Here is a 23089-nt window from a genome sequence, read left to right as displayed (position 1 = left end):
ATTTGGTATTATTTTTTTATTGCTGACTCATATTTCATTGTATGGATAGAGCACATTTTACTCATCCAACAGTTGATGGACATTTAGGTTATTTCTACTTTTTAGCTACTATGAATAATGCTGCTATGGACATTCATACACAAATTTTTGTGTGGAAGTTTTCATTTCTCTTGGGCATATACCTAGGAATGACATTGCTGGGTCATATAGTAATCCTATGTCTAACTTTTTGAGGAATAGCTAAAGTGGCTGCACCATTTTACATTCCCAGCAGCAATAATATAAGACTGTTCCAATTTCTCCATATCCAAGCTGACACCTGTTATTGTCTGTCTTTTTTATTTTAGCTATCCTATTGGGTGTGAAATGGTATCTGACTGGCTAATGATGGTGAGCATCTTTTCATAAGTTTACTGACCATTTGGGAAAATGTGTATTCAAATCCTTTGCCTATTTTTAAACAGAGTTATTTGTCTTATTATTGTTAAGTTATTGTAAGAGTTCTTTATATATTTCGGATCCAAGTCCCTTGTCAAATATATAACTCACATTTTCTTGTTGTTTTACTTCCTTTGAGGCACAAAAGTTTTTATAAAGTATAATTTTTTTCTTTCATCATTGTGCTTTTAGTATCATATTTAAGAAACCACTGCCTAATCCATAGTCACAAAGATTTACTCCTATGTTTTCATCTAAAAGTCAGACTCCCTAAAACTGCCTTAAGGCCAGCCAAGATAATAAATTAGAAGCAGTACCACATCTTGGACAGAAGGGTGGAAATGAGTGCCACTCTCAAAAGTTTAAAGGATGAGGGGTGGTGGTCCCCATTAAATCTCCATTTAATTCACCAGTTAGGTCCTTGCAAAAACCAGATTGATCCTGACAGACAGTGGACTAACAGAACTTAAGCGAGAGGTAACTCAGCTGCAGGCTGGAGGTAGAATCCTTACTAGAAGAGATCAACACAGACTGGCAGTTATTATCTGGCAAAATGTATTCTTTTTCATCTTCATCTGGAAGGAGTGGAGCATTCCCACGGTGCTGGCAGCAATTCACATTCAATGCCACATTACTTCTTTGCTCTCCGTCATAATATAGTCTAGAGTCCTTAATTCTTTCATCATTGAACAGATTATCATGCTGGTCCACTATACTGACACCATGTTCCTCAGACCTGGGAGGGAGGAAGTGGCAAGTATACTCTGAATACCCTCTTGAAGTGCTCCAGAATCCACTACTGTAGCATAAAAATTATTTTGAGCTGAAAGTACTTGAGTTCCTGAAATCTCTTATCTGCCTCCCAAAAGAGCTCAAAGTAACTCAACTGTTATAAATCCTCTCTCTGGGAACTCACAGAGAAGTCTGACTCTTATCACTGAGTAACACCCAAACAGACAAAGTCACAAAAACTAGCAGGTCTCCCATCTGTTCTCCTAAGGGCCCATTTGACTTTCATAAAAGTCATTTGTTTTCCCTTATGTGCTCTTTCTCTCCCCCTTTTCACCTTCAAATAAGTCATTTGTTTTCCCTGAAGTGTCCTTCTCCCCTCATCTATTAAAACGGTATATAAAGAATTCTGCCAGCACTAAGAGGCGCTGACAGGGATGAAGTTAAGAGGCTACTAGTAATAGTTCAATCTAGAAAGAATAAGGGCTAGAACTGCCAGCCGCAGCGGGAGGGATGGCGAGGACCGACCGACCTGAGTAGCTGCTGAGTGGCAGGTAATTTTACAGCGACCCAGAGATCCAATTTCTAACAATATGTTTTTCCGCTACGATTGATAACAGATCAGATACACCCAGGGTTGCCACTAGCACCTCGTATCTCTTAGGCTGTTATAAAAAGGGAGGGGGGGTAGCTTTTAATCTTACCTAAATCTCTTTTTGTTGCAGTTGTCCAATCTGCCTAGATTTATAGCAGATGGCAGAGCAGTAAAAATCGCCCGGGGTATTAATAATTATGACATTATTAAAACTAATTTTCGAGCGTCAAGTCCATTTGGGGTGTCCTGCGAGTGGGCGGTCCAGACCCAGTGGGGGCAATTCTAAATTTATAAAAGTTCCCAGAGCGAGAGAATACTGGAGCAGCAGGGATTCTGCACACTGAATCCCACCCACGTCCAGTACGTTGCGTGTTCGGGGACCTGCGCTAGCACCGCATTTCCAAACAGCCCAAGACCACGTGGCCACCTGCACGCACCGCTACTGGCCCTTAGACTCCCAGTCTTAGCTTTGGCGCCGAAGCTTTCCTCCCTGTGGTCGAAACCATTGGCTCCACGCTCGGAGGGAATACGGGCCAACATCACGATCAAGGCTCTTGTCCGAGTGAAGCTTCCGACTAATTCTCAGGAAAAACTCATCTAAAAATTGAGGAATAAAATGAAATTCACCTAAAGACATCGAAGAAGGGCTCCTTTTGCCAAAAAGAAAGAGCAGATCTGACCCTGATTCCCCCTACTCTCCTTGGGGGCTGCGAGGGTGGTTCCGTCCGAGGCGGGGACTCCGCCTCCATGGGCGCCGCCATTTTGTTTGGCTAGAGGGGAGAGAGCGGCGCTTTGGGGGGAGGGGTCTCCTAGGCGCCTCACCTGAGCCCGCTGGCGAGTTGTTGCTTCTTGCGCGGGAGGCCTTCTCCCCGGCTCGGGGCGGGGAACCATGTACATAAAGCAGGTGAGGCCTGTGCGTCCCTCGCACCCTTCACGGGCCCGTGAGGACCGCTTCTTGAGGCGGGGGTGTCGCTTCTCCTCGCAGAGTGGGCGCGGGGCTGGACTGGGACTGTGTGGGAGAGGTGCGGCCCCGGCCCGCAAGCGCGGGGGCCGCGGGGAATTGGGGCGCCCCTTTGCAGCCCGGGCCTCCCCGCAGGGTGCTCGCCTGAGGGAGGCGGGCTCTCGGGGAGAGGGGTGGAGGGGCTGGCGGGGCGGGCCCTTTGGAGGGAACCGGGCCTTCCCGGGAGGGCGAGAAGCGGCCCTGTCCTGCGGGACCGGCTAACCCCCCGCGGGCCTTTGGCGTGGGGTGTGTGTAGAGAGGGTCTCCCCGGCCCCGGGGACGCCCCTGAGGCCCAAGCTGGGGTGTCTCCCGACTTAACCGGAGAAATAAAAGGGCTCCTCGTTCCTGCAGAATGTGTAGCGTCTCCTCATTCCGTTGTTACTTCTGTCAGAATGGTCTTCCCGCGCTGGAGTCCACCCCAAAGATGAGCCCCTTCCCACTCTTCACGAGAAGTGTCTCTGCTGCAGGTGTTGGACTCCAGGCAGTCCTGTCCTGGAACGGCGGCTCTTTTTGGCCCGAGTGTGTGACTGACAGGGGCGCCCAGGAAAGCCGGGCCAGTCTGCATACTTGATAGACTTTTGTACGGCCCTCTAAGGCTTAGTGTGCCAACGAACCGTATACAGGGTGCTTGATTTTGAGAGTTCCCTAACAGGTTACTAATTATAACTCCTAAAAAAGCAACAGTGGCAATGGTTACTGATAAACGGGCTGTTTTAAGAAGTTTTTTTAAATCCCTTTGCAAAATGAGTTTTTCTTCTAGGACATGGAAGCTTTTCTGACTTGCGTTAAATGAGAAACCAGAACGGGAAGGAGTGCAAAAGGAAAATGTTAGCTTAGAAGTTATTTCTTTTGGGGTGTGTTCTGAAAAAAATCTCTCTTTTATTTATTAGGTTATTATCCAGGGTTTTCGAAGTTACAGAGATCAAACAATTGTAGATCCCTTCAGTTCAAAACATAATGTTATTGGTAAGTGTTCATGGTTTACTAGACCAAATTTATGTCTCTACAGCCATTTAAATCCTGCCTGTGTTTAGGCTTAAGGAGACAGGAATTGTCTCTGAATATTACATAAATTTATGTGTATTTTTTTCTATATGAAATTACTTTTCTGTTTTTTTATCTGCACTGATGAAATTGCTTCCTTTATACGGTTAAAATACTTGAATAAGACAATCATAAATTACTCATTTTTATTTGGTAGCCTTGTATGTGTATGTTTTGACAGATTTTAAGTTTATAGTGAATGACTAAATTTAGCGTTTCAGCTCTTCTTGGTATGTCATTTTCTAGTTAAAATGGACACTATTGCCTTATTTCAAAGGTGACCATTCTTTTTGCACAAATTAGATTGTTCTCAGATTTTTTTAAAATTTCCTATTATAATGTCTAAGGACAGACTACACAGGTTGGTGGGAAGAGCATAAACTTTGAATTGTAACAGAATGGGGTTCAAATCCCAATTCTGCCATGTATTCTTCAAACTTGACTTCCTGAGCTGCTTAGTTTTCTCATTTGCAAAGTGGAAATAATGATATACATCTCATGGGGCTGTTGGGAAGATTAAATGAGAAGGCAGTTGTGTGAGGACAAGGGGCTAATGGTTATTGCAGTATAATAGTTAATCTATAGATTCTTAAGATGATAAGGTTTCATTTTGCTGTTACAGACAGCAAAAGTGTTTTCTGACACTCTGCTGAGTTTTTAAAGGGTAGGTGAAATGAGTGCTTCTAGACACCAGAAAAGCAAAGAATTGCTATTGACATAGATTTCTGCTACAGTGTCCTTACAGAGTTTATTGGCATGCTAGTCGGCTTGGTCTACCATAACAAAATATCGTAGACTAGGTGGCTCAAACAACAGGGATTTATTTTTTCACTGCTCTGGAGGCCTCCCTCTCCATCATGCTCACAGGACCTTCTTTGTTTGAGCCTCTCCCTCACCCTCTTACAAGAGCACTGATCCCACCATAAAGGCCCCACACTCCTAACCTCACATTAATTACCTTCCAAAGACCCGCATCTCCTAACCTCACATTAATTACCTTCCAAAGACCCGCATCTGCAAAAAGCTTCACATAGGGGGGTTAGGGCTTCAGCATATGAATTGGGTGGGGCGGGGACACAATTCAGTCCATAGCATGGGTGAGGTGAGATTCATAGAGAAATCAGTAAAGGGTGAACAGTGAATACTGATGTTCCCAGAGAAACTTGGAGAATCATACTTTATTTTGAAATAAATAAATAATAAAATTTTAAAATTGAGGGCAAGGAAAAAACCTGCCCTTGGTACATCAATTGCAACTTTGTAGTTGGGAATAAAGAAAACATACTTTTCCCTCTGCCTTGGCTACTGGAGAATCGTTAATTGAATTGGTGTGCCATAAGGGTAGCTTGATTGTACTAGAGTTTTACTTACATTTTGATTGTAAGTGCCTTCTGATTTTCATCAATAAAAAAATCTTTAGAAACGGAGAAAAATGAATAATTACTAGATTTATATTATTTCCTTAACTTACAAATTAAAAGTCGATAAATATCTTAATATGTCAGTTGTATACAGTTGTCCCTTGGTATCCTGAATGCTTGTATAAAACTTGTTATAAAATCTTAGTGTTTTTGCATATAACCTAAGCATATCTCTAGATTACTTATAATACAATGTAAACGCTATGTAAATAGTTGTAAATATAATATACCTGCTGTGTAAATAGTTGCCAGCTTGTGGCAAATTCCAGTTTTGTTTTCTGGAACTTTCTGGAAAGTTCCCCTACCCCCCTCCCCCCCCCCGGAATATTTTCAATCCGCAGTTGGTTAAATCCCCAAGTGTGAAACACAGGGATGTGGGATTCAGAGGACTGACTGTAATTTTATAAATGAACTGTAAAATGATGGCCGTTATTACCTAGAATGATTAAATTATATCTTTAGGGCCTATCAAGTATTTTTGTTTTAGCTATTATCAGACAGCTGTTTTACTACTTTGGTTGCAACATTAAGATTGTTAATAGTCACAGTTACAAAGGACATTATCTAAATGTTCTTTCCTTTTAACTGAAAAAACATAATATGATTTTGTTTAACATATTTTAAAAATAGGTCCCTTAATTGTATAAGAAAGACCAAAAATAGTATACAGTGAGATTGTTCCTAAAAATGTCTTTTGAAAGCTTACCACTTTGATTGTTTAATGATTTTGACCCTTAAAAAAAACACAAGATTTGAAGGCAGATACCTCATGTGCTGATACTTGAATGTTTGATGTTTAAGTGCAAGAACCATAAACCTTTTTAAGTTTACCTTTTTTCTGGCTTTCTAACAAAAGAAATATACGTGAAGTTATAGAACATAAAGAGCATAAAAGCTAAAAGGAAAAAATTTAAACTGTAATCCTTCTCCCCCGAGCTAGCTTGTGGTTTCCTGGAGAACAGAGCCTGAGGCCTGCTTAGCTGCTAAGGCGTTAATGGGAGGGTGCAGTCTGAGGGCAAGGGGTTGGGGGGGTAGTGGTCATAGCTTTATAAAGAAGATACACCTGGTTTGCAGTCACATTGGATAACTTACTGACAGACTTTGTAAACCCACCACACCTTGGAAAGCTCAGGTGGGAGAGGTATGGAGAAGGTTTTATGTGCTAGCTTCTGTCTCTCTTTGGTCAAAGTTTACCACATAGGGCATTGATTCCCCACCTCCCCCCCCCCCCCCCGCAACTGTGGTTTTGGATTGTGTTACTCTGGGGACTAACCCCCCTGGAGTGGTTGGGGAACTGTAACCTCCTTTGGGTTTTCACAGATCTGAATGCACCCCCAGGGTAGGCTGAAACAACCTGAGGTGTTGGGAGACTAGCCTCTCTATTGACAGGCAGCCAAGGCCTGGGTTAGGGCAGGTGAATCTGGGGACACACATAAACTGGGTCTATCTCAATACCCCTTCAGTTTTCGTGTACATGTATATAAGTACGCCTTTTTAAATAAAAATTGGTTTGTAGTAATCTGTTGGTAATCTGTTTTTTTCTCCTTCAGAATAAACTGAAATATCTTTCCCTATCATTAAGTATTCAACATCCTTAAAATTGCTATGTAGCATTCCACTGTGTGGGTAGGAGTAATTCTTAGGGAAATTATAAATTTTTCAGTTATTTATGAATGGATTATGGTTTGAACCATAATTTTCTGTAATTTTTTAATGATAAATTACCTTTTAAAACTTTTATTTAGTGATAATTTCAAATTGACAGAAAAGTTGCATAAATAAGAACAGTACAGAGACACTACTTGTGTATCCTTTACCCAAATCTACTGTTTTGGTTTTTTTTTTAATTAATTAATTAATTTTTGCCTGCATTGGGTCTTCGGGCTCTAGGCGTGCGGGCTTAGTTGCTCCGCGGCATGTGGGATCTTCCCAGACCAGGGCTCAAACCCATGTCCCCTGCATTGGCAGGCGGATTCTTAACCACTGTGCCACCAGGGAAGTCCCCCAAATCTACTGTTAACATTTCCCCACTTGCTCTGTCATTTGCACTCACTCTCACACTTATTTTTTCTTAGAGTAAGTTATGTACATCATGGTTCTTTACCTGTGACTTCAATGTGTGCTTTCTAAGAATAGGGATATTATCTCATATAATCACAGTGTAGTTATCAATGTCAGTAAATTTAACATCAATACAATAATATTTTATTTTCTAGCTATGTTGACTGACCCAGAGATTTTCTTTGTAGCATTTTTCCCCCCTAGTACAAGATTTAATTTAGGATCAGGCGTTGCATTTAGTTGTCATGCCTCTTTAGTCTCATTTAATCTGGATCATTTCCACAGCCTTCCTTTGTCTTTTACAGTGTTATTTTTGAAAAATATTACATAAATGATGTGTCCTTTTCAGAATATTCCACGTGGAGGCACATGATATCCATCTACTTATTGATGATGATAGTTTTGATCACTGAGTAGAGATTCTGTCCAATTTTTCCACTGTATAGTTAGTGTTTTCTCCCTTGCAACTAATGAATAATATGGAGATGGGGAGAGACTTATGGACCATGCACATATTGTGCTCCTTATCAAAATTCCCCCTCAGATTTAGCATTCATTGATAATTCTTGCCTTTATTGTGATGGTTACAGGATGATGATGTTCCATTTCCAGCACTCCTTTCACATTTACCACTTGGTATTCTACTGTAATCAAACGTCTTCACTCCTTAGCTATTTATTTATCTTTTTATTATCAGTATGGACTCATGGATTATTCCCGCCTACCCCTCCCCAGCAATAATTTATAATTCATCTAATTATTTTGGTGCTCAAATTGTCCTAGATTTAGCTAATAGAAGCCCCCATCAGGCTGGCCTCTGTGTCTGTTGTATGCCTTTTTTTTTTTTTTTTTTTTTAAAAGCACTTCATTACTTTCTGATTTCTTTAGAATTTATCTTGGATTAAAGGTGATGACTTTGGGGCTAATTTGTTCAGGATATTGGTCAAGATTGAGAGAGAGTGGCATAGTTATTCATGACTCTTAACAATTAAAATTTTGTTAAACAAAAGTTCAAATGAATTCATTAAATCTAAAACATTTGATATCCTTTTATGTATAGAATTGCTTATTTCTGAATTCAGGTATTTAAAAAAAGTGCCTTATAGTTGTCTGTATTTTTGTGATTCTAATAACTATACATGATGTATAGGGCTGATCAGAAACTGTTTAACATGGAAATGGTTTGAAAATTTTAAATGATTGTTTAAGTATTTTAAATTTTTAGCATTATGTGAATCTTTAAATTGTTAAATATATTTTATTATATACAATTAAAATAGAATTACATGTCCATTGTAATGATTATAAATCATGAAAACCAGGTAGTATATTTAGTTATTCCTGTTAATTTTAAACTATTGGGAAAGAGCAAAAAAATAAACAATGAAATAAATTTCTTTAAGAAAAAAATTATCTGAAGACTATACAAAAATTGCACTCATCTGGTAATTAAAGCTGTTTTGTTTATTGATTTGTTGCTCACTGTTCTGTTGTACTTAATTTCAGTTTTTAAGATGTTATGTTAGAAAATTGGATTTTATATTTTTTGAATACTTTCTGTAAAGTTTTAATGTTTTTTATAGAAAATAACATGGACTTTTTGAAATTTTGTAGTGGGCAGAAATGGATCTGGAAAAAGTAACTTTTTTTATGGTAGGTATTGTTTTTTGAATTCTAAACATAGTAAGACCTAGGTATCTTATGGTAGTTTATCTGAGGTTATGTCTGCATGAAACACAAGAAATACTTCTTCAAACGAGGTTGCAATTTAATGTAGAGGGTTTAGAGTATAAGAATCTGAGCTCTACTCTAGTGATTAGCCATGTGAGACTGGGCAAAACACTTAACTTCTCAAAGTACTCTTTCACTTTAAAAACAGAGATATTTGCCCTGCCTACCTTAGATGGGTTGTGAGAATCAAATGAGATAATATGTATGGAAGTGCTTTCTAAACTTGAGTGCTGTATATAAATGTTGTAAATGCAGAGAGAGAGATTCAAAGAATGTAAGTGCAGTAGAATAGTTAATATTGTTATGGAAAATGGCTTATCTGTTTCATCCAAATCAATTATTTTAATAAAAGATGGAGGGGTGTAAAAAACTAGACTCAACAAAGACAGTTGTTGGTTGTCAGAAGATAGTAAGTAGAGCTTTGAAAACTATCTCTAAAGATAAAATGCGTTTAAGAATAGTAATGCCTCTGTTAAATTCTTTGGGGAGAAAAAATATTTTAACAGATTTGGACTGTACAAGGAGTAGATTGAAAAAATTTTGAACCTCTTAGTTGAGTAGTGCTTGAGGAAAAGGATGGTGTAGTAATAGCAAAGGTTCTCTCCCTTTGCTTATAAAGCTAAGGGGTACTCTGTACCCCATCAGTGGTTGTAATTTGGGGATGGTGAGAAGAGTAGGATTGGAGTGGAAGTATTAATATTTCATGATCTCCAGGGGGTATGAGGGCAGTTTGAATCTGTCCCCTCCAAGGTGATTATAAAAGAAAACCAATCCCCACCTCCATCCCCAGCATACACATTCGTATATACATACTCCCTCTTTCAGAGTGTCAGAGCTCTCTTGGGTGGACTGGGAATAGAACAGTTGAGTAAAGAGTTCCATTTCTAGGAGAGGGTGGTCCAGTTAGGCATTCTATGGAAGCAGGAATGGCTTCTTCTTACAGAAGACAAAGGGTAAGTAAGTACTGCAGTAGAAAGTGGAAATCTGAAACATTTCCTACTTAGTGCTATTTATTTTGACAAAGTATGCAATTAAGGATATTATGGGAATATATCCTATTTTGTTAAATATTTTAATTTATATTATTTATATCTAGTGGATAAAAGCAACTATAGCATGAAACCTAACCATGTATACTTTGATCAAGAGGTACACCTTAGTTCTACTTGTCTGTTCATGTATTTCAGTGTTTTTATTTTCTTACCTTAAATGTTTCAGTGAAAACTTAATGTTTTTCTAATATCATCATTTCCTAGCTGATTAATCTGAAGTACAGGCATATTTTCTGCATTCCTTTTGTCTATATGAAACAGGTAATCTACTTTATCTGCATTGTTCATTACCTGATATACTGTATTCTGCGAAGGTATGGGAAATTATGACTAAGGCATAAATCCTTTTTTAGATCCTACTAATAGTTGTTTTTGTATTTCTAGCAATTCAGTTTGTTCTCAGTGATGAGTTTAGTCATCTTCGTCCGGAACAGAGATTGGCTTTGTTACATGTGAGTGAGACTGCTTTATGGATATTAAATACTTCTAAAAATACATTGTCAATTCTGGTAAACAAAATTATTTTTTCAAGTTTCAGATCCTTTGTGAACATGACACAGTGTATCTCTTATGTATGTTGTTCTGCTGTGAAATTTAGCTTACTATATTAATGCAGGATAAAGGCTTAAATTTTATATAATGGTAAGAAAATTGTGCGAGTTCCCTATGGATGGATATGCCTTCCATATAAATTCTTTATTAGGAGTATGACCTGGTAACGGTCTGGAAGCAGGTTTGCTGAGAAAGTTAGGTTGGGGATTAGAAACTTTGAGACTCAGAATCGGAAGTTAATTGTGGGGACTTCCCTGGTGGTCCAGTGGTTAAGACTTCGTACTCCCAATGAAGGGGGCCCAGGTTTGATCCCTGGTCAGGGAACTAAGATCCCACAAACCGCAGCTAGGCCCACGTGCTGCAGCAACTGAGCCCATGCACTCTAGAGCCCATGCGCTGCAACCAAGACCCAGTGCAGCCTACATAAATAGTAAATAAATAAATAAGTTAATTGGGAGCATAGAAAAGCAACCATTACAAACTAAACAACATAAAGTTATTTTTAGCCATATTTATGCTTAAATGGTAACATCATTTGGTAACAATGGTTAACATCCAATATGAAAGACAGTATATTTATAGTAATGAAAATTGTTAGAATTTTTCTTTAGATAATTATGAATAAAAACTAATTTTAGGATAAAATATAAAAGGCTATGATAAAATGATGTAACTTTATTTACTTACTTACGTACTTACGTACTTATTTACGCTGGGTCTTTGTTGCGGCATGCAGGATCTTCATTGCAGCATGCGGGATCTAGTTCCCTGACCATGTGTCGAACCTGGGCCCCCGCAGAGCCTTAGCTACTGGACCACCAGGGAAGTCCCTGTCTCGTTTAAATATGGCTTATAATTAATTTTAAGACCAGAAAGCGAGATTCCTCAATATATCTCCACAGTATCTCTCAGACTTAAAGTTCTTTTTCTAACCATTATCTTTTCCTCCCCCTCACTTTTTTTTTTTTTTTTTTTTTTTTTTGGCTGCGCCGTGTGACTTGCAGGATCTTAGTTCCCCAACCAGAGATTGAACCAGGGCCACATAGTGAAAGAGCCAAGTGCTAACCACTGGACTGCCAGGGAATTCCCTCCCCCAACTCTTACATTTGAATTTTTAGTCCAGTAATCAGGATTGATTCCCTATAGAAAAATCTCTCTCTAGGTTTCTCAGATTAGCATTAAAAGAATAATTTCTTTAGATATCATTCTTCATTGTATTGAACTACTACATAATAGCAGTTTTCACAATCTAGAAATTATCTGGGCTTGGTATGTAAGTAGTTGGGTCACAAATCGGTCTAAATGTGACCCATATGTTAAATGCATATGTTTTCATAGCAGATTTTAAACTATATAGAATATCTCAAATGTTTAAAAAGACAGTTTTTATCATGTGACTTGTTAGGGTTCCTTTCTAGCATTAAAATGAATCTATAAGAGAGAAACCTCAAAGTTTTTATATTTTAGCAAATAGGTAAAATTGGGTGGCTATGGGGTCTTATGCTCTAATGAAGTGATATGCAGAACAAGACCTATGTAAATCTAACTTTGACATCTCTTGTGTAGTTCCCATTTTTAAAATTCAGAATCAAAAGCTGTTTGGTTGAGTTTTGTTATCCTAATCCAGTGTTTGCTGCTTTGGCAAGAGGGATATATATTAGTCTGATAGAAATTTTTCTCCATTGAATCAGGCTTGTTACCATGCACTAAACTTTAAAAGTATTTAAAGAATATGAAAACACCACTTATGCAACACATTAATTTTTCTCATGTTTTAGGAGGGTACAGGACCTCGTGTTATTTCTGCTTTTGTGGAGATTATTTTTGACAATTCAGACAACAGGTTGCCAGTGAGTAACTGCTTTTTCTTTTCAGTAGTAACATTGAGAATTTTATTGATGCAACTGACTTTTTTCATGCTTTGAAACACTTATTTATAGTTGTACTTCGGCTTTTATAATTTAGTTCATACTAAAATAACTACAGCTTACATACTAATTTTGTCTTAAAGTTGTAATGAATATTCTGGTAAACAAATGGGAATGTGTAAGCTGTTGTGAAAAAATGTCTTTGTCATAGAATTGAGTATTCGTGGCATATCTTTAGTGAGATGATTGAAGTTTCAAAATAATTGCTATGATGAGGGACTCTGAAATGACCTTATTAACTATAAAGTTTCCACTTTTACTATTAGATTTACCTTTGGGCTTTTCCTTTTTTTCTTAGATCGACAAAGAGGAAGTTTCACTTCGAAGAGTTATTGGTGCCAAAAAGGATCAGTATTTCTTAGACAAGAAAATGGTCACGTACGCATTTTTCTTTATGTTTGTAATTTCTACACAAAAGAGTAAAAGTATTTTACTTGCCTCATATATGAGGTACTTTTGCCTCATGTTCAACAAATCACAATTTAGAGCATAAATATAAGAATCAGAAGATTCTCTGAGGCTGATAGAACAGAAGGGTTAAATGACTGTTCTGTACTCCTTCATGCACCTTAACTTAGGAGTTAGTGTACTCTTTTTGCTTATAGTTGGATTGTTATGTATTTGAAAATTTTTTTTAATTGTTTATCAACAGGAAAAATGATGTGATGAATCTCCTTGAAAGTGCTGGTTTTTCTCGAAGCAATCCTTATTATATTGTTAAACAAGGAAAGGTAAGAAATATGTATCTTTTTAAGTGGAATTTGTTTTCTGAGTATATTCATTGAATGATGAGTTTGATTTCATTCTAGTGGTTAAGTTGGAGTGAAAATAGACCTTATTGTCTTCTGTTTTCATTGATTTATTTTGCACTGAAGTTTGTATTACCTTTTTCATGGCCATAAATTTATGTACAAAATAGATCCATTGCATAGTGGGGTAAAAGTATTTCAGTAGAATTATTTAAGTGGATCTTGTTTTCTTGGTGATCTGTATCATTTACCAAGGTGCACTGTACTGGAAGACATTTTTGGTTTGTAGAAGTTACAATCATATTAAAGAATGTTGTAGAAACTTTATAAAAATCACATTTGAAAAAAGTTACTTTCTGAAATTAATACTCTCTCTGTTAGTATATCACAGAGTTAAAATGCTAGAAAGCTTACATTACCAGAAATCTACCATAGTGCTACATATTGTTTTCCCTTAATACAATTTATATTCTTTATAGTTTTTAGGAGTTATATACTTTATCTGATTGTTCTACTGTTTCCTCGTATATTTTAACTATATATATCTAAAAGAATTTCTTTTTCTTAGAACATACCTGCAGTGTCCTGATAGTTTTCTGTTGTGCTATATTGAACTAGGGGAAAATCCTTTTAAAATGTCCACTTCTTATTTCATGTTGGAGGCTTTTTTAGGTATGTGTTGGAAAGTTAGCATTCAGAAGAAGTGATTAGAAAGAATATGGAGTTTCACTTTAAGAGCAAGATTTTGAAAAGACTGTCTTTATAAGAGAAATTTCTTTAAAAGGAGGCTGGGGACTTCCCTGGCGGTCCAGTGGTTAAGACTTCACCTTCCAACTCAGGAGGTGCAGGTTCGATCCCTGGTTGGGGAACTAAGATCCCACATGCCTTGGGGCCAAAAAGCAAAACAGAAAACAGAAGCAATATTGTAACAAATTCAATAAAGACTTTAAAAATGGTCCACATCAAAAAAAAAAAAACTTTAAAAAATAAAATAAAATAAAAGGAGGCTGATTTTAAAGCAGTTATCTGAGTCTTCCTGCACACATGCAACATAGGTCCCTTTACATCATTTCAATTTTTGCTTATATGTCATTTCATATAAGCCATCTGTGTCTGCCTCTTTTACAAGAACATTACTGTCACTCCAACTCTTTATGCTATATTTTCTTATTTTGTTTTGTTTTTCCTCATAGCAATTATAATGTAATGGTATGCATACTTCCTGTTTTTTTCCACTGGAAAGTAGGTTCCTTGAGGGCAAGACCTTTTCTGTTCATTGCTATTTTCCCAGTGCAAACTCATACTTAAAACTTAGCATGTGAATAACTTTCAGGGTAGAGCTCTTAAAGAGCAGTCTGTAGCTCTGTAAATAATTATTTTTCTAAAACTTTTAGATCAACCAGATGGCAACAGCACCAGATTCTCAGAGACTAAAACTATTAAGAGAAGTAGCTGGTACTAGAGTGTATGATGAACGAAAAGAAGAAAGCATCTCTTTAATGAAGGAAACAGGTAAAATAAATGTGATTCTACCTTATTCTTTTTGTTGTGAATTACTTTTTCATTGTGTTATGATACTTGAGAGGAGTTGTCTATTCTCAGAAGTATATTGTATGATAATTTGCCTATATACTGAATGGAGAAAAAATTAGTGTCAGGAGGTTTAAGGTTTGAGAGTTCCAATAATTTGTCTCTTTGAATAAAGAGTTGTTACTGTGAGATAATAGTGCTTTTCTAGGTCACCTACTTTGTGCGTCTAATGTCCTTTTTATTATTAGTGAGGATAATAATGTATGTATTCCTCAAAAAAAAAATTGCTGGAATATCAGTTGGCATTAGGCTTTAAGTTGTTCAGGAGCAAGTAAATGTGAAATTTTGAACTTCCAGTCTTCCTTAGTACATTTATTGTGGAAACCCTGCTTTGCTTTTCAAGTGCTGTGCCCTCTCATGGCTTAGAGTCAGACAGTTTTGGGTTCAAAATCTGACTAATAATTACCTGATATTGTGACTTTAGACTTGACCTCTCTGGTCCATAACTTTCCCATCTGTGAAATCCTTTTTTATAGTTTGTAGTGGTGATTAGAGGAGCAAAGTAGCACCATGATTGGAATATAGTTGGTATTCAATATATGGCAGCTATAGATAATGCTGTTGTAAGAATTGAGAATCAGTGACACCAGTGATGTTAAGTATGGTTTTTTTTTTTAATGTCATGGGAAGGCACACTGGCTTTTAAAGGAAGTTTAAACAGAGGCCTTTACCACATGTAATAAAAGAATCAGTGTCACCATGTGTTTATTCTCTGATGCTTTTCATAATAAAGCATTTTAATTGCCATTTTAGCATCTTGGATTTGGTTACCACATAATATCAAAGAAATAATGCTAACATTCTTAAGATTAAGTTTAACTCATGGTATATTTGAGAATTGATGTTACATAAAAATTTTATTCAACTCCTTCACCCCTCTCCCATTTATTTTTAAGAGGGCAAACGGGAAAAAATCAATGAGTTGTTAAAATACATTGAAGAGAGATTACATACCTTAGAAGAAGAAAAGGAAGAACTAGCTCAGTATCAGAAGTGGGATAAGATGAGACGAGCCCTGGAATACACCATTTACAATCAGGAACTTAACGAGACTCGTGCTAAACTTGATGAGGTAAAATACTTTGCCACTTCAGTTTAATTTTATTTTTACGAATATATTAAACTCATTCTATATTTATACTTTTCAATGATTTTTAAACACAAACGTCAAAATTTTAAAACCTCTTAGTGAATTCATTACTCAGCAAATTTACACTATCAGTTTACTCCAAGGAAAATGCCTAGACCCACATAGTCCTTGCTGTAGTAGTATCTGAAATATAATTAGGTGGTGGTGTCAGGCAGACCAGGATGAGAGGAAGCCACCTTTAAAGTTTCATGGATTTTTTTCCTGGCTTTTTAAGGTGTAATTTGTAATTAGTATTGCTGACATTTTGTACAAAAATTTATCTTAGGTAATGCTGAAAACTACAGGCGTTTCTATTTAAAACCACTACAATTATTTTTGGGAAAAATTTTTTAAGTGAATGCTTATTTTAGCAGATATTTAAAAATTTTAAATACTGAACAAATTCGAAATGAGTTAGAAATCATAGCTTGGTTTTTTTTCCAGCTTTCTGCTAAGCGAGAGACTAGCGGAGAAAAATCCAGACAATTAAGAGACGCCCAGCAGGATGCAAGAGATAAAATGGAGGTAAGGTTATAAACCAGGTTTAGGTTAAGTCATATTTTTGACCACAGTAAACTTTTTGTACCAGAATTATAGAATGGTAACTTCAAGTGGGGTGTCACTGAGATTGAGTATTGGAAAGACAGTAGTACTGAAAGTTTAAATGAAAGAAAAAGAAGAGACAAATCATTGGTGTCCTGATTTTGCTGTTGTATATCTAGTTGTCTAACTTGTTTCTATTTGATACTTTTTGAGTAGGATATTGAGCGCCAAGTTAGAGAACTGAAAACAAAAATTTCAGCTATGAAAGAAGAAAAGGAGCAGCTCAGTGCTGAAAGACAAGAACAGATTAAGCAGAGGACTAAGTTGGAGCTTAAAGCCAAGGATTTACAAGATGAATTGGCAGGCAATAGTGAACAGAGGGTGAGTTAAAGTGCTAAAAATGAAAGATATAAATGTTCAGGTGAGTGGGAACTGCAGAGGACAGTCCTTTCTGTGGCACGGGTGCTTGAATTTTTGTAAAAGATTTGGCACATTAAAATAATTTGCATTCAAGTTGCAACTGAGTACTATCTTTGTTACTTACATTTAAAAATTAGTTTTGTGTTGCAGGATCAGTTTAAAAATTAGTTTTGTGTTGCACAATCAGTCTCATGAATTTTTTTTCATGAGAAAATATTTTATGCTAGACTTATAAGTTAAACAAAAGTTTTTAAACAGATTGCATTTTTACTTATCTTCATTTACAGAAACGCTTATTAAAAGAAAGGCAGAAGCTGCTTGAAAAAATAGAAGAAAAGCAGAAAGAACTGGCAGAAACAGAACCTAAATTCAACAGTGTAAAAGAAAAAGAAGAGCGAGGAATTGCTAGGTCTGGGATTTTTTTTACCAACAATTCTAATTTTCTACATTGTTCCTCTATAGAACCTTATTAAATAGTTACGGGTTAAGGTACAGTAAATAAGGGCAAAAGTTAAATGCCCATTTCAAAGTAATAGGCAGTGTCGGCCAGGCATTATTGTATGCTTATTGCCTATTGAAAAGCCCTAGGAGATCCACAGTATCACCACTGTAAATTTGACAAACTTGAGGCTCTGGGGGGGGTTCAATAACTTGCCCAAGATAACATAGCTAAATGTTGGGCATTTAAAAACATGCATGATGATTGTTCTTTTTTTACCCAAATTGTATCCTGCTGTGTGTTCACTCGCCCACTTTATGTCATTTTAACATCTAGACATTTTAGTATCTATCCGTAGATTGGACTTGCCAACGTTTGCTGATTTCACAATTTAGTACATTGTCATGTTTTTATGCCACTTATGTTCATTTTAATGAATTGCCTGTTGATATCTTTTGTCCATTTTTTTCTGATTTTTTTTTCCGCTTTTTAAAAAAATTTATTTATTTTATCCTACTTATTTTTGGCTGCGTTGCGTCTTTGTTGCTCTGTGCGGGCTTTCTCTAGTTGTGGTGAGCGGGGGCTACTCTTCGTTGCGGTGCGCAGGCTTCTCATTGTGGTAGCTTCTCTTGTTGTGGAGCACGGGCTCTAGGTGCGCGGGCTCAGTAGTTGTGGCTCATGGGCTCTAGAGCACAGGCTCAGTAGTTGTGGTGCATGGGCTTAGTTGCTCCGTGGCATGTGGAATCTTCCCAGACCAGAGCTTGAACCCATGTCCCCTGCATTGGCAGGCGGATTCTTAACCACTGCGCCACCAGGGAAGCCCATTTTTTCTGATTTTTTTTAAATTTATTTTTATATTTATTTTTGGCTGTGTTGTGTCTTCATTTCTGTGTGAGGGCTTTCTCTAGTTGGGCAAGCGGGGGCCACTCTTCATTGTGGTGCGCAGGCCTCTCACTATCGCGGCCTCTCTTGTTGCAGAGCACAGGCTCCAGGCGCGCGGGCTCAGTAGTTGTGGCTCACGGGCCTAGTTGCTCCGCGGCATGTGGGATCTTCCCAGACCAGGGCTCGAACCCGTGTTCCCTGCATTGGCAGGTGGATTCTTAACCACTGCACCACCAGGGAAGCCCCTTGATTTTATTTCTTATGTTTTATAGGGTTGTTTTATGTTATCTGGGCATTAGTATTTGTTCTGTATGTTGTAAGTGTTTTCTCTTGCCTTTTAACCTTTATAGTGTCTTTTATTGTAAGGAGTTGAAAATGTTCAAATAGTTAAATATAGTTGGAGCATTTTTGAAAATTGCTGAGATATGGGGTACTAGATTTGTGTAGGTTTACTGATTAACCCAGACCTGGAATGACCTTAAATCCTTAGGGGATGGGCTGTTTTACCTGACTGTAACTGTGATTTTGCAGTTAAATTAATGTTATATAGAACTAGTCCCAGGAACTCTGTTAGTTAACAGTTGCTTTATTTATACTTAATTCCTTCTTTTTTTTTTTTTTTTTCTTTTCTTTTTTACCACACCGTGCGGCTTGTGGGATCTTAATTCCCTGACCAGGTATCAAACCCAGGCCCTCAGCAGTGAGAGAGCAAAGTCCTAACCATTGGACTGCCAGGGAATTCCCTTTAATTCCTTCTTTTATGGAATTATAGAAATGGTTATTATCTCTGTGTACTCTTGAGGTATCGATTGCAATTAAACTTGGTTATTTCCTGTTGTCCTTTTCAAACCATTCTCTTCTATCTTGTGTAGATTGGCCCAAGCTACGCAGGAAAGAACGGATCTTTATGCAAAGCAGGGTCGAGGAAGCCAGTTTACATCAAAAGAAGAAAGGGATAAGTGGATTAAAAAGGAACTCAAGTCTTTAGATCAGGCTATTAATGACAAGAAAAGACAGATTGCTGCTATACATAAGGATTTGGAGGACACTGAGGCAAATAAAGAGAAAAATCTGGAGCAGTATAATGTAAGAACTTTCATAGCTGCTTTGTGAAATCTTTCAGAAGAGTGTGAACATGTGCAGTTTTATCTATTTCTTTAAGTTTTATTTGTAAATGGTTTATCTTAAAATATACAAGACCAGATACTTAATTAGGCAAGACCAGCACAATTTAATATGATACATATGGTAGTTCTCTTTTTCAAAGAAGAGTTCTTGCATGTCAGTGAGTGTCCATATAGATTGAATATATTTTAAAATATATTTTTATGACTTGGTAGTATGTACCTGAACTCTACCCTTAACTAAAACGTGACTTTATAGTAACTTAAAATTTTTCCATTTTTATATTCTAATGTAATTTTCTGTCAAAGTAATAACTTACTGCAGAATGTATATATATTTTGTTAAAGCATTGGTGATTTTATAACATTTTCTAAATGAATTAAACATTTACTATGCATGTTTAGTTAGCATTTTCTTAAAAAGTGAAGTAGAAGATAAAATCATTACTTTCAGAGCAAGAAAGATCTTACATTATTTAAAATTAGGGAGAAAAATTCTTTAAGTGATATGTGTGGATATATATAGGTGATTGGAAGTGATGAGAAGGGAGTGTGTAGGATGCCCAGAAGGAACCTTCTTACCCCATGAGATCTGTACCAGTTGGTATGGTTGGTTTATCAAAAAAAGCCACTAAAAGCATAAAATCTTAAATGTGTATACTTATGTATATTTTATGTATATTTATATGTATTTTTTACACATATATAAATATAAGTATTTAATTTTAAATAGATAAATATATGCTTATGTACCAGTCTTTATTTTTTAGACTTTTTTTTTAAGAGTAGCTTTGGGTTGACAGCAAAATTGAGGGGAAGGTATAGAGATTTCTCATATGCCCCCTGCCCCCACACATGCACAGCCTCTTTATCAACATCCTCCAGCAGAGTGTGTACCAATCTTTTGATGTAGAGCCCAAGATATTTCTTATGAATATGAGTAGTGATTGGAGTTCCTAGGGGACTTTCATGTTATGAACCACACATGTAAATACAGTTCTCCTTAAAGTTGGATGAGAACAGAATTCAGGTTTCAGTATAAGATATATTGCATTTAGTGGTCATGTTTCTGTCATCTCCTTTATTCTGGATCAGGTCCTCAGTCTTTCCTTGACTTTGCGACTTGACATTTTGAGTTACTGTTATAAAGTGCACAGTATCTATTAACTTACATATTATATATTAAATAATTATTTTCCCTAGTCTTTTAGAGTTGATTTGCCCATTTAATCCAGTTTTTAGTGAGTCACCTTTGAGTTTGTCCAAAACTAAATCAATTTTTTTAAATAAACAACTCTTCCTTGTACTCATATCATCAGTTTATCTAATATTTAATGTAATCAGTTACCCAAAAACAAAAACATAGTAGGGAGCAAACAGAACTGACTCTGTAACCATAAACAACTCAACTGATAGGAAAAGTGACCAGGAGTAATAGACAGCCTACTGGCCTTGAGAGTCCAGCGTACTTTGGGCTTTGGTCAGGATATTTTATGGAAGGAATGGAAAACACAGGTTGATCGAGGTAGTCAGTTATTTGGGAATTTGTTAGTATAGTTTCAGCTGCGATAGCTACAGTCCTGTCTTGAAATAAAGAAAAGGCATTTTGTCTTGAGTTCATGGAAATATCAACCTCAACAGATGCCCTTTTTGAAAAAGTTTAGTGATAAACCAAGATTTTCCAGTGAGAGGTTTTATTCATTCTTTCTCAAGCTTGAAGTTATTTTTCAATATTTTAGTCACACTTAAGTGTATCAAAATGACCACTTGTGAGGGTGAACTCTGTGCTTTATAATGGATAAAGATGATTTTACAGTGCTAATTAATTGTACAAAACAGCCTTTTTGCTTCTTAGTATATTCCTACATCTCTTATGTTCTAGTGTATGTGTTTAGAGGGGGAAGTACGAAAAGTATGCACTGCAGTGTTTTGAGAATTTATTAATGTATTTTTCTTCTAAAATTCTAGGGTGTGTATTATAGAAGTAGTAAGGACATTAATGAACAAATTAATTGTTTTGATATATGTATATGCCTGTTAAACCATCACCACAATTAAGATAACAAGCCTGTTCATCACCCCAAAATGTTTCCCATACCCCTTGGTAATTCCTTCCTCCCTCCTTTCCTGTCCTCCTCCTCCATCCCCTGGTAACAACTGATCTGCTTTCTGTCACTATGGATTAGTTTGTATGAAATTGGATTTTAAATTTGAATTATTTTTATTTCCATAGAAACTGGATCAGGATCTTAATGAAGTCAAAGCTCGAGTTGAAGAACTGGACAGAAAATACTATGAAGTAAAAAATAAGAAAGATGAATTACAAAGTGAAAGAAAGTTAGTATAGCCTAAAATATGTCTTAATATTTTTGAGTAATGTAATTACTGGCTGTTAAACAGTCTTTAAGTTATAAATTAAGTATTGAAGTTTAATTTCAGTATTTATTCAAAATTGTATACTATTAGAGTATTAATATTTTTAGAATTAAAGACAGTCTAATTTTTATTGATTAGTTACTTATGGAGAGAGGAGAATGCAGAACAGCAAGCACTTGCTGCTAAAAGAGAAGATCTTGAAAAGAAACAGCAACTTCTTAGAGCTGCAACAGGAAAGGTGGGCAGGTTCTTTCATTACCTCAGTTTGCATTGTCAGTTATTATTGCACAAGAATTTATTAGCTTTCAAGAGTAGAGTGCAAATTACTTGTCTTATAAATACGAAACAATGGGTATCATTTAAGCACCCATACTATTAAAGATAGCACTTTTGATTTTTAGATGGCGAGTCCATTTTTAATGCTGATGTCATAGAACAGAATCCATTATGTAAAGTATTGCACGTAGTTGGCATATTTCAAGGGAGTGACCTGTTTTTGGAGAGTGTTTAATCTCTGGTATATTTTTAATTTTTTTATCTTTTTAAATTTTTATTGGAGTATAGTTGATTTACAGTGTTGTGTTAGTTTCAGGTGTACAGCACAGTGAGTCAGTTATATATACACATATATCCACTCTTTTTTTAGATTCTTTTCCCATATAGGCCATTGCAGAGTATTGAGTAGAGTTCCCTGTGCTATACAGTATGTCCTTATTAGTTATCTATTTTGTGTATATGTCAATCCCATTCTCCCAATTTGGTATATTTTTTAATGTTTAGAGTAATGGAGGAGTGCCATTGGCACTATTTTACCAGCAGGAGTGCCATTGGCACTATTTTAATGTTTTTCACTTCTAAACAGGCCATTTTAAATGGAATAGATAGTATAAACAAAGTGCTAGACCACTTTCGTCGAAAGGGAATAAACCAGCATGTTCAAAATGGCTATCATGGTATCGTGATGAATAACTTTGAATGTGAGCCTGCTTTCTACACATGCGTGGAAGTCACTGCTGGAAATAGGTGAGATTTTTTTGCTTGATATTTTGAGTTTTTAAAGGAAAGAGGGAATAAGAGTAACCTAAGAAACAACTTTTTGTAGTTTTAATACAATATGTCTCCCATGATCATCCCGTATCCTCAGTTACTTAATTTTCTAATTAAAGATGTAGATGTTAAGTGTTTGTTCCTAATTGTAGAAGCTAGAAATTTCCCTTTTTTGTACTTCCTCTCCCTCCATTGAAATTTTCTAAGTAGCCCTCTCCATACAAATTGGATTGCATAGG

At 36.5% G+C, this 23089-nt stretch overlaps 1 protein-coding gene across 1 annotated transcript in view; it reads left to right on the top strand.

The window, feature by feature from the left end:
* Positions 1–2513: 2513 nt before the first annotated feature.
* The window catches only part of SMC3 (structural maintenance of chromosomes 3), a 34169-nt gene continuing 13593 nt past the window's right edge, over positions 2514–23089 (top strand). Inside the window, exons 1-16 of the mRNA XM_007173073.2 lie at positions 2514–2666; positions 3653–3728; positions 8903–8941; positions 10456–10523; positions 12402–12473; positions 12850–12929; positions 13204–13282; positions 14695–14812; positions 15787–15962; positions 16464–16544; positions 16779–16943; positions 17270–17391; positions 19176–19389; positions 21661–21764; positions 21942–22041; positions 22666–22826. Of these exons, the coding sequence (XP_007173135.1) occupies positions 2652–2666; positions 3653–3728; positions 8903–8941; positions 10456–10523; positions 12402–12473; positions 12850–12929; positions 13204–13282; positions 14695–14812; positions 15787–15962; positions 16464–16544; positions 16779–16943; positions 17270–17391; positions 19176–19389; positions 21661–21764; positions 21942–22041; positions 22666–22826 (1670 nt within the window). The 5' untranslated portion in view covers positions 2514–2651. The remainder of the gene's footprint in view (positions 2667–3652; positions 3729–8902; positions 8942–10455; positions 10524–12401; positions 12474–12849; positions 12930–13203; positions 13283–14694; positions 14813–15786; positions 15963–16463; positions 16545–16778; positions 16944–17269; positions 17392–19175; positions 19390–21660; positions 21765–21941; positions 22042–22665; positions 22827–23089) is intronic.

This window comes from Balaenoptera acutorostrata, chromosome 16 (assembly GCF_949987535.1).
Source record: "Balaenoptera acutorostrata chromosome 16, mBalAcu1.1, whole genome shotgun sequence".
Classification (NCBI taxonomy): Eukaryota; Metazoa; Chordata; class Mammalia; order Artiodactyla; family Balaenopteridae; genus Balaenoptera; species Balaenoptera acutorostrata.
Note: the sequence above shows the minus strand (reverse complement) of the source record. Positions and strands in the feature narration are given on the sequence as shown.